The 12,220-nt window shown below is 47.5% G+C and overlaps 2 protein-coding genes across 2 annotated transcripts; both read right to left on the bottom strand.

Annotated features, from left to right (window-relative positions):
• Positions 1-2,409: 2,409 nt before the first annotated feature.
• Positions 2,410-3,477, bottom strand: LOC118516515 (ORM1-like protein). Its single transcript, XM_036062449.1, has 3 exons — positions 3,182-3,477; positions 2,947-3,098; positions 2,410-2,882 (listed from the first exon to the last, which is right to left on the bottom strand). The coding sequence occupies exons 1-3, from the start codon at positions 3,350-3,352 to the stop codon at positions 2,747-2,749; spliced, it is 459 nt and encodes a 152-aa protein (XP_035918342.1). The 5' UTR covers positions 3,353-3,477; the 3' UTR covers positions 2,410-2,746.
• Positions 3,478-6,022: 2,545 nt separating this feature from the next.
• LOC118516531 (cationic amino acid transporter 4-like) lies at positions 6,023-12,213 on the bottom strand. The gene is made up of 4 exons (XM_036062473.1): positions 11,811-12,213; positions 11,344-11,597; positions 8,174-9,673; positions 6,023-8,096 (listed from the first exon to the last, which is right to left on the bottom strand). The coding sequence occupies exons 2-4, from the start codon at positions 11,483-11,485 to the stop codon at positions 7,699-7,701; spliced, it is 2,040 nt and encodes a 679-aa protein (XP_035918366.1). The 5' UTR covers positions 11,486-11,597; positions 11,811-12,213; the 3' UTR covers positions 6,023-7,698.
• Positions 12,214-12,220: the final 7 nt, after the last annotated feature.

Genomic DNA, 12,220 nt, shown 5'->3' with positions numbered 1-12,220 from the left:
TCCGATACCGTTCCGTAGTTTGGACCAGTCCTGCCTGCGCCCATTCGTACTCAATTTTTTTTCTTCCTCCGTATACCCGAAGGACACTGAGAAATGAGGACTTTGGTGAGGGACGGATTAGAAACAGATTCCTTCACACTAAACACTGCACGTACATGCACGTATGATGGTGTGTGAGCGTAGGATCCGCATCGTTTGCACGTACACTCACACGCTCAACCACCAGGCGCCTCCATCAGCGATGGTTTCGATCTTCTTCAGCTAGAGCTCGTGGCACCGTTATTTTTTGCCCCCCCGAGCCGGAAATAAATGGTAATTTCGTTGCTACGCTTACTTTTACACCTTGTGGGCAGTGTACTGGAAGTACTAGCCTCTAGTACAACCAGTGTACCGCGTTGTCTACGGACGAACACACCGCTTTACCGTGCGCCAATGCTTCCGAACGACTACTGCGAGAGTCGCCTGCTCTGGCAGTTGGCTGCTTGTTTGGCCGAGCAGTGTAGCAACGAGCGGTCCGTCAAACTCTCCGTGCTCTCCGAGGATCCAGGACACGAGCGCCCAGCAACTTTGTGTTGCATCGGAGCGGAGAGGGCATGTATCTCCCGATGATGGTAGCGACTTGGCGGAAAATACTATAATCAAATGACGACACCGCACGTGCAGTGTAACGAAGCAAACAATCGCCTAGCATGGTCCCGAGCATATGAACAGATGGTTGCTCCAAAGGTATAGTGTGGTTGGACGATGTTTTTTTTTTTCTTCACGATGGTGTTGCTGACCGAGTATGGTGGACATGTCATGTGAATGACACACCGTACGGGATATTACTAACAGCCAGGTGGTGTTAGGAAATTATTGTTAGGAAAAGTCAATTTATCCGCCATCTTGTGACGAGTCTCGGCATACGATAAAACCGCACAAAACTGTCCGTCTCAATACGCACTTCCAGGCGTTATGCTTCACATGCGTACGGCTTCGACAGCGCCAGCGAGGAAGATCACGCGCCCCACACGCTTCTTCTATCTATGTCGATGCTTTTCTTTTCCCTATTTCCACCAGAACTGTCGCGTCAAACACCATATCCTCTGCAGCCTCTGTCTGGCTGCCTATGCCCAAGCTGATTGGTTGTGGTCGATCGGTCCCTACCGCAACAACCTGCCAGCTCCCGAACCTCCCACACGGTAACCACTTGCAGGTGCGGTGCGGTAGAGTTTTGCGTGCGAGCTTTCCCATGATGGGACTTTTCCGACTCGCGGTGCGTGTTTTCCTTCCCCAAACGCCTTCGCCCACCACTTCTTCGGGATTGTATGCGTGCGCACCACCCACAATTGGATGCTTCAGGGGCGTAGTGGATGGGTGGAACAGCACAATGCCCTTATTTTAATGTCCCGTCCCTCCGTCCGGTCCGGTCGTCCCCATCAACCCCGAAGCCGATCAAGAGCAGCTGAAGCTAACGGGGTCAACGAACTGCGACGCACGAGTCAGTTCTCTGGTCAATGTCATTACAAAACGTTTTGGAGAGAAGCGTCGATGCTAAGTTCCGCTAGTCAAGGTAGTTTCAAAATTCCGCCAAGAAATGTTCCTTCGTTGCCAGAATGACTGCTCGCTATCGAGAATGATTTTAGAGGCTCGTCCTTGGACAATGCAATCAGATTCGTGGCAAAGGGGGGCAGCGCACATTTTTTGGACGAGATTAGGTTTCAAAAAACTGACCTAATACGAAAACGAATCACTTCTCTAGTCTCTAGTCAACCATATGTAAGTTTTGCGTATGTGGCAGACAAAGAGGCGAGAGAGAGAGAGAGAGAGAGAGAGAGAGAGAGAGAGAAGGAGAGAATTGTTTCCAATGGGAGAAACGTTTACAAGAGCGAATTGGAATCGTAATTGTAACGGATACTATACCTCACTGGCAAAAATGTGCGAAGAGCGAACTTGCTTGACACAACAAACCACTGTACTAGGAGTGCGTAGACTCGTCTTTGTTTCCATGCGTTCCATAGGAGCATAATGTTGCAAAATACAATTCCCTAAAAGCGACGCAACATTACCGCGCGCGCTTACGACATAGCTTTTTCTCCCCTCCTGTATGGCTAAGAATTGGATGAGAAGGGTTATCCGTTCAGAGGTTTGTGTCTCACTCAATTCGACTGGAAACGGGATGAATCTTATTCGCAATTAATATGTATATACATACATGTGTATTACTATTTTATTCGTTGCCACTTTAACCTCGAAAATGCCTCACGGGGGGTGAAGAGTCCTGCGTGTACCGAGAGAGAGGCGTTCCTCCCCGCGGGATGGGATTTGATCCTCCCGGTCGTGCCGTGTGACGACCAGCGCCGCTATCACCTCGACCACCAGTCCGCCTCAAGAATAAATGCGTAATAGATACGAAATACATACAGCAAGCTTGCTTCGTCATAAACTGACCTAATTTTATTTCTGTATAATATACACAAAACACATCACATCGAATTAGATGATATATGGATCATCTCAGATCTTGCAGATCGCGTGAAAAAACACACATTTAACATTCATACGTTTCTAAACATCTATACGAGTAAATCTCTTCTTGCCTACATACCTACTGTCTACAGTCTTTCGTCCATGACGAGAATAAATGCAGTACTTCAAAAGTCCAACTGGTTACAATTTTAAATGAAACATTTCCCCCCGACAGATCAATCCAGGACAGGGCTGGGGGTTGGAGATGGGGTATGGGATGGTTCCGAGCGCAACCGATTTAGTATCGGTTAATACCAAACAAGCGTACGCCATGCAGTTGCGGAAGCTTCGGCACCAGGACCGTTACCAGTGAGATCAAGTTGACGGTAAAATGTTCAGCATCGTTGCGAGTGTAGAGACTCGTCAAAAGGAACCTGCCGGAAAAATTGGTTGAATCGACTCCCCAACGATTCCTACGCGGCGAGGGGAAATACTTACAAGATAATTGGAGCGGCGGTAAGAAATTTTCTCGTCGACGTAAACTGCTCACCACAGTCGATCTGTTCCCAGTGCGTGTATTTACGATTTTCGCCCGCATCGGTGCTCATCCACGGTGCGCCCTTGATCAAGTGCAGGAAGTACAGGTGGGCCTGTCGTTCGTTTGTCAGGAAGCAGGGAAACAAAGACTCATAATAAAATATCCACCCGTGGTGCAATTGATGCACCAGCTTACCAGATTGTGAAGAAGGTTTGTAATAGTCCAGGCGCACGGAATCTGCACGAACGGTATCGAAAGGACGCACAGGTGAAAGATAGTTAAGCCCAGCACGTACGCAAGCCACAAACCACGCGAATCGAGCCAGGACGAGTTGGGATTTGGATCCCCATTACCACCGGCAATCATTTTGCGTTGGTTTTTGTATGTGCGTGTTTTCCTTTGTTTAGAGACGCTTCGGGTGTGCGTTCCGCGAGTCGCAGCAAATTTTCCTCCAAATGCAACAAATTGTCAGCTGACGTTTGTTTGTTTCTTTGTTTGCGTTTTGTGCGAAGGTAAGGGTGTGTTCTACCGATCACTTGCCCTGCGCTGTAGAGTGAACCGGGAGCCCTCTACTGGAGGGTGGTTTGAAAAAACCGTTAACGGGATGTATTATCAAAACTGGTAGATTTTCTATGTCGTATGAGGAGTTTCCCTCATCCTAATGACATCTTTCCCATGTACAAGAAGGGAGATAGGCTAGAGTGCAGCAATTACAGGGGTATTATGGTGTTGAATACCGCCTACAAGATGTTCTCCCTAATACTGCAAGATGAACTTGTCCCATTCGTTGAAGAGATATCCGAGAGAATTCCGAAACGGAAAATCAACCACTCCAGATCTAATTCTTCAAGATGCGGCTGATCTTGAAGAAGATGGCGGAGAAGCAGCTCCAATGCCCTCAATTTCTTGTTTCATTTTAAAGCCGCATATACAACCAGAGTAAAACTATAGGACGCAATGAGCTCTTTAGGAATCCGGGCCAAGCTTACCGGGCTTGTAAGAATGGCAATGGATAACATTCCATACCATACAATGGATAACATATGTTATTATTATTTTTTTTTCTTATTGTCCGCCAATGATGGTTTAACAATTCTCTTTTACACTTAAAGGAAAAGCGAGGATGACAGTAGGATTAGGTGGCAAGGAAAGAGGCTTCACGAAAACGGAGACGAAAACAAGACAAGGGGACATTATAGTCGAACAGGTGATAGCACTTTTTGAATGCCGATAAAGCTCGTAGCAGAAGATCGTTCGAACCGTAGCGGGTGTGGTGGGGTGAGATATAAAGGGGAGGTCTATCGTCGACGGGAAGGAGCATAAAGAGGGATGGTAGACGGGAGAGAAGGGACATCAAGTTCATTTAACCCGGAGACCTACACTACAATGAAGCTAGCACGGATATGGAAATGCCTATCCTCAATGGTTTCTAGCCCAAGAAGACGGCAACGGACTGGATAGGGAGGGAGAGCAAGATGAAAGCCGTTAAGGAAGCGTCGAACAGCCACACGAGTGAATTTGCGCTGAACACTCTCCAGTCTGGCCATCGCAGTGGAGCCTGGGGGAGACCAGACTTTAACCGCGTATTCCAAGGAGGATCGCCCCCAACAGCAGAACAGATACTTCAAGCAGAGGAGATCGCGGATCTCGGACGATAGCCTAATGATCAGACCCAGAGATTTATTAGCCGTGTTGATAACATAATCAACGTGGGAACTGATGGACAGCGTTTCGTCGAGCCACACACCTAGATCCTTTACAGAGGATACACGACGTATTACTGTATCACAGAGGGTGTAGCTAAACGAAAAACAAGAACAAGAAAACGAGATCACACAACACTTATCGGGGGACAGGAGTAGGCCATTTTTACAACTCCAAACAGAGAAGAAATTTAGTACAGTTAGGAGAAGACAACAGTCAGCAGACGAGGACACAGGAAGGAAGATCTTAAGATCATCTGCGTAAAACAGAAAACCTAAACCTAATGTGTTTATCTTCATTCAGTCGCACTAACCCTAGAGAGGTTCATCAGTCTTGGGAAGCCATTTTTCATGTGTTAATCCAGATCCACTGACATTGACATAATTGATTTGAGAATCATTTACGTTGCAGAGGAAAGTGCTCCGAAGGATTTTTGGTCACGTATGAGTAGAAGGAGCAATTAATTATGCTGGGGGTGGGTCATTGCCTTAAGTATGACACCGTGGCTCCTAGATCATCAAGTTATTCGTAAGCCATACACATGGCGCAAAGCAAGCATGATAAGCCAAAAATTGTGATGACGTTGAAGCATACTCCCGCAAGTCCGAGCTGTTGGATTACCATGTGTGTATGTATGTATTTGCTTTTATTGTTAGCCTTAAAGGCTTAACAAAAACTCCCTCACATGCTAAATAACCTAATCAAACCTACCCTAGTACCTTGATCTACACTTCATTAACTTGATCTTACCTAGTAGACCAGGTGAAGAGGCGAAAGTATGACGAGGAAAACATACTGGAACGGAAAGAGGATAACGAGCACGATCGCTCCTATCCAGTGATGTACGACGGAGGGGTATAAACACAGAGGGACGTGAACGGAGCAATCACGAAGGCACTTGTAAGGGAGTCGAGGAGCATAGGACAGGTGCATCAATCAGAAGCACCGCTGCAACAAAGGTGGACTGTGGAAAGGATCGGCGAACTTCAAGCGACTGCAGGCCAAGTAACCGACATCTATCCTCAGAGCAAGGCAAGCCAGTAGACCAATCACGGTGAAGGACCTTTGGATTCGCTCGATGCGGTCAATGTGGGTCTCCTGGCACTAGGAGACCAGATCACTTAGCAGCATGCTAACGATGATCTGATCAAGGCGCAAAATAAGGTTTTAAGGCATCTGGTGTCCAGCCAAACACCAAGATCCTTGACGGCGGGCACACGATTAACTAAAACACAATTGACGGCTTAGGGGCAAACAATAGGAGAACGGGAACGGAAGAACAAAATGACTTTACACTTTTCGGGACTAAGAGAAAGTTGGAAAGAAACATGATTTAGTTAAATTCGTCATATGTGTGTATACTTTATTGTTCCTTATGTTGTGGTTTTGTGTGATTAGTTGCGTTACGCTTGTTCAATATCCGTTTAGTTTTAATACGTCATAAAGCGATGTATAGTTTGCCATACATGTTGCAGTTTGTTGAGTTGTCGTAATAAAAGGGTAAAAAAAGAGGGTGGGAAAACGTTGCCACAAAACCCAGTAGAGTAGAAAAACACATCGGTAGTCGGCCACTACTAATTGAACTAGTTGTGTACTTTTGATGGATCCGACTGTATGAGTGCGTCTACCGTTGTACTAGCGTATGGGTCTCTCTCTATGGTGGCTTTCGTGCACAGGTACCGCGCGAGTATCGGCTGGAGTGTAGTACCTTGAAATACGGGATGCGAATAAATAGCTTACTAACGACGGTTGGTGATGTTGCTCTGATCGCGCCATCCATTAGGTTGGTAATATGAATATGTATCTCTTCATTGACGGTGCATTACTTTCTACTATAGGGTCATGTGTTAAATATACAATATGGCCGATTACGGCTCGATTCGCTACACGTGCACCAGTGTGTTGCAGTGTTTGTAGTCTAATTAGTTGTTTTCATAATGATACTTCTAAATTTAGTTTGCAAACAAACCTAGTGGACAACTCTAAAGGCAACCATCGAAAGCAATTATAGGTGGTGCGTGCGTGTTGCTAGACTTTTACACAGCGCAGAAGTAATCAGAAGAGTGTGTGTGTGGATAATATAGGGATTTGCTATGGCAGAAAGTACCCGTTTTAAGGTTTGGTTTCCCTCGTTTTCTGTTTTTTCAAACACATAGCGACTAAAGCTTACAACTTTCGGTGGTTACGAATTACATTATAGACATTGCAATTGTCATAGTAAAACCATATGTTGGAAGCATAAGTTGTGCGTTTGACCTCGATAATTAAATCCTAACGGGGCGTGTACTCTAAACAATCTTCAGTGGGTAACAGTTTTAATACTAATCCTGTTGCTTACTCTGCTGTAAGTAATTGGAAGGTAGAAGAAAGGCAGGAGCTACCTGCAGTGGAGGGAAATGAAGGAAACTTAAAAACACAGCGCATTACACTTACTTTATGCAGACACATTGTTTGTTCTAAGGCAATCGTTAGTAGCATAATATCTAATACTGTGCATTGAAACGGTTCTACACCATTCCATAGAAGATGTACTATAAACGTTCATTCACTTCATTCCGCGCTCCGTGTAGACCGACGTACAGCAGTGTAGTCAATGCTTAAATTAGGCGTGTAATAACAGTACTGCCGTGCACTGGCAGGACACAAATTTTGTGTTGGGATTGCGCCTGGCCTGGTGATAGATTCTTTGGTAGATAGCATCGTAAAAATGTTAACAAACTTGTTGTACCTACAAATTTTGCACTGATGAGATATATCGCCTATGGTATGACAGAGTGGTTGCCATTTTGGACCGTTTTAGTTGCTCTCTCTCTCTCTCTCTCTCTCTTTCTCTCGTGTAAGAAGTACAACAAATACCTCGGAAATGGTTTTGTGAAACAAACAAACATCTTAACAAATACATTGCTCTCTGCTGGCTCTGGAACGCGTACCTTAGAATAATCCCCTACCCGTACAGATGGAATCCTCACAGGTGATCATATCGGAGGGCACCTGCCGCGTTCCGGTGTTTAAGAATCTTCATCATCATCATCGTCCACTATCGCCTGCCTGTCACCGGCTGTCTTGCGGCTGATCCTGCCCTTGATGATCTTCGTTACCGTTACCTTTGTCCCGCCGCCAAGGGCGGTACTGGTGGAGCCCCAGCCACGGATCGCTTCGCTCGTCGACATCAGCATCGAGTAGGACGTACCGAGTTCGCCCTCCTTGCTGTTGTGAATGCCGTACAGGAAGTACACGAGCATACCGATCGACAGCCAGATGAAGAATCGCAACCAGGTCAGGAAGCTCAGATGCACCATCAGCTCGATGTTACAGAAAATGCTCAATGCCGGTATGTACGGTACGAACGGTACCTTGAATTGCAATCCGCGCTTGTTTTGATGATGAGCCGAGATGACAACAACACCTGAAAGGAGGAGAAGCGATTTTTCACTTTCGTACCGCCAGTCTGTGGCTTAGATTCTGAGCGAAACTTTAACTTACACGCCACGAGACAGAACAGAAGGAACCCGTAAAGCCCTAACGCCCACCACGTTCCGTTGTACAGCTCGTCCCAGGAATTCTCCAACTGAAAGCAGACGGCTACACTCAGCACACAAAACATTAGCACGGCCCCGGAACAGGCCACGCCCGGTTCGCACCGTCCCAGCACCGGTTCCAGCCACCGGAACTGTGGCCGTAGTCTACCGGCCAGCGCAATCTCAATCATTTCACTCGTCGGCGATGATGGGTCGATGGTGCTCGACTGAGAGGACGAATCAATGCCGCCCCCGGCGGCACCTGCGGTCGTGCCAGGCAGGGCTGGTCCCCCATCTTCCTCATCCGTGCCGGGTGTGTCCGGTGCCAGGTGGACAGTTTCCTCTACCGATATCGGGCGGTAGCGCAGTACGATCACGCTCGCCGAAACGATCGTATAGGCGAGCAGCGTACCGATCGACATAAACTCGACCAACTTTTCCAGATCGAACAGCAGCGCCAACAGTGCACTACAGATGCCGGACAGGGCGAGATTCAGCAGCGGTACCTGCGTCTTCGTGTTAACCTTGCCGAAGCACGAAAACAGCAATCCATCGCTGGCCATCGCATACAGGCAGCGGGGCAAAGCGAAGAGCGATCCGAGCAGGGTCGTCGTCATCCCGCAGATGGCACCCGTGGAGATCGCATACTTTGCCCACGTTATGCCGCGCATACCGAACGCATCCGGTAGGGCCGCGGCCGGGTTGATTTCGTTGTAGGGAATCATGAGCGTTAGGGCGGCGCTCACCAGCACGTACCCGACCGTCACCACGCACAGCGACAGGATGGTGGCCAACGGTATGGAGAAACTCGGATTTTTCGCCTCCTCACCGGACGTGGCAATACTGTCGAAGCCGACGAACGCGTAGAAACAGGTGGCCGCCCCGGCCAGCACACCGCCAAACCCGTACGGCATAAAGCCCTGCTCCGGCAGGGACCAGTTGTCGGGGGAGGCGTACCAGAAGCCCAACACCACCACCAGCGCCATGACGGCCACGTTCACCGTGGTCAGTATGCTGTTTATCATGGCCGTCGCCTTGACACCGGCCGCCAGCGCTACGGCATAACTGAGACACACGAAACAGGCCAGAAAGTCGGGATACTTGGCCAGCAGCTGTTCGTGCATCTCGCCCGTAATTTCCATCGTAATGTTGGCCACTATGTTGCCCAGCATCGAGTCCACGTACCCGCTCCAGGCACGGGCGACCGACGCCGCACCGAGCATGTGCTCCAGGATAATGTTCCAGCCGATGACAAACGCCCAAAATTCGCCGATCGAAACGTACGTGTAGACATAGGCCGAGCCCGCCTTCGGGACACGGGTACCGAACTCGGCGTAGCACAGGGCCGCCAGCAGTGAAACCAAACCGGCCAGTATGAACGAAAGCACGATCGCAGGGCCAGCCATCTCGCGTGCGACCGTACCGGTGAGCACGTAGATTCCTGCACCGACCATGTGACCGATACCTGCAACGGAAACATTCAATTAGTGGTTCGTGAATTTATTAGCTTCGGTTATTTATTCAACGAACGATTCAGTGTATGAAGAAAGCAGTAATTCAAGAGCTGAAGTACACTTGGCATCATCATCACTAACAACGGATCCTTGTGGGTTATTCGCTCATCTTCGTAGTTGAGTCTTGGCTAAATTCTACCCCAATTTCGGTAAAAGACTCGAGAAGGCCAACGGCCCTCCCCTCTGACAAAATTTGTTAGGCACTGTAGGATTTACGCCTGAATGTATGCAATCCGCAGTACACGTTGCGAAAGTTTCACAGTGTGCTTTCAGTGTGGTCAAAAATGGTTGAATAAAGTCGAATGAAATATTGCTTATTGCCATTTATATTGGCTTACAGAAGCTACGTAATACAGCATACACGGTGTTTCCGGTCTGTAACGGAGCATTGGTTCGATGGATGGATGGATGTTAACGGGCATAGATATTCAGGAAAGGAGGAAAAATAAGGATATTAACATTTCAAATCACTTCTTATAATGTATATCATCGTGCTCTACTCGCTGTCCAGTAACAGTATTAAGGAACGAGTTATGACCATACAAAAACCTTACTGTGCAATAAAAATGACAGGCCACAGTGCTGCACGCAAAAGATTCTAGGGGAGGGGTCCTTCTCGAGTCTTTTACCCCAATTTCTCTGCGTTCTCTAAGGATCATATGCATTCAATCGAGCCAGCAAGTCAAGGGCGTCAATTTAAGCTAATCAGCATTATCTCACGATTGTTGCAAGGCATAAAAAAGCATCAATTTTCGGAAGCCTCAAGAGTAGCAAAAGATTTGCTGTTAGTTTGCTCTACTACTAAAAGATGTCTTTAGGTGAAAAATATTCTCTTCTTGTCACGTCCTTGAACATGTTTGGTTCCATATGTTTACGCCCGTACCATAGATATGGGGTGCGTGAGCAGCTGTGATTACTGCAGTTGTCCAAAAAAGATGTTTATCCGGATTTCATCAAACAATCAGGTATTTATAGAGATCAATTATGTATCAAGCAATCATACGTTGTTTTGTTTGTTGTTTTTTTTTCTTTTCATTATACCACTCCAAATACTAAGAGCAATTTCCAATAATGCGCTCTTTTGATCTGACATTCGGTGAAAGAAACTAAACACAAAAACACTACAAGCTAGGGACACTTAAAATTGCCAGAAACATTATAATATAAGGGGCGGACCGGTGGTAGAGGCGACAGCGGCACCTGTTTTCATATACGACAGGACCGACCGCGGTTCTAATCCCATCCGGACCGTTTCCACGTAGCGAGAACTGACTTTCCATCTACGTGGTATCCTTAAAATTCTAGTAAAACAGAAATGGGACAGGCATTGCATGGCCGAAGAAAAGAGAGAGAGAGAGAGCGAGATTATAATGTAAACAAAAAGGGATGTAAACAACACAATACAACTGCCACCTGTTTACTTTGACGTAACGTAGATTGTTTGTACTGTATCCTTCTGCGCTTCACTACGGGGTGGTAGTAGGCCATGAAATGCTCATGTGTGTGTGTGTTCAGGGGTGCGTATAATAACAGAGCACAGGAGGAAGATTAATTATGCTGTTTTTCCTCCCCCTCTCTCAGAACTCGACCGGAACGAAGCCCCCTTACAACTAAAACTCACCCAGCAGCGTTATGTCGAAGGTATTTAGGCACCGATTCAGCGGAGTTTCCATCAGATCCGCCGGAAGCTGTTTGGTGCGGTTCATCTTCGTGCACAGACCGGACATAACGTGCCCCAGGATCATCCTCCTAGCGCTGGGCATCGTCACGTAGGGCGCGATTCAGCCTAATTACGATTCAAATTCCAGCACTCCACACACACGCACACGCACGCACACGCAGCCTCCTGCTCGTATCCGGTCGCGTCGCACAATCCTGCCATATGGAACGAACAGGTGGAAGGTAAATACATTTTATCTTTGGCTTCTTTATTGCGATTATGTTAGCCGTTTGCCAGCGAGCGAAACACACACAAAATGCACAAATTTTTTGTCCCTTTTGAAGATTATATTCTTCGATAGGGAAAAATGAAAATCACCCTCGGTATTATGTTATCACTTGTTGAGAAGGGAAATGCGCTTGGCGTACCTTGCAAATTACGAACTAGACCAGATAACCAATAAATAGCCGAACGAGATCCGCCGTCACTGTCTGCGGTCGTCGCTGGGTCGTTCGCAGCAGCTGGAAACACCTTCGGCCCACGGTTTGGAGGAGCTCCTACCCAGCAGCAGAGCAGGAGTAGAAGGACCGTCCAGTTCTGTTCACCTTTAAGGTCTGTTTGGTTCTGACGACACGTCTGGCGCACGGTGAGTGGCAACTTGTTCGATTTTTTGGGCCCGCGTACCTTACCTTCTCACACCCGCACACATTGCGCGACATCGGTATCGGACGTAGGCGGTCATGCGCAAACGCAAAGCCTTCACCTTTCTTGAGGAAGTTTTGCGGGTGGCACGCAACGGCAACTGTATGTGTTGTTGGGATAGGAGCAAGAATGAAAT

The sequence above is a fragment of the Anopheles stephensi genome, unplaced genomic scaffold (genome assembly GCF_013141755.1).
Source record: "Anopheles stephensi strain Indian unplaced genomic scaffold, UCI_ANSTEP_V1.0 ucontig31, whole genome shotgun sequence".
Classification (NCBI taxonomy): Eukaryota; Metazoa; Arthropoda; class Insecta; order Diptera; family Culicidae; genus Anopheles; species Anopheles stephensi.
Note: the sequence above shows the minus strand (reverse complement) of the source record. Positions and strands in the feature narration are given on the sequence as shown.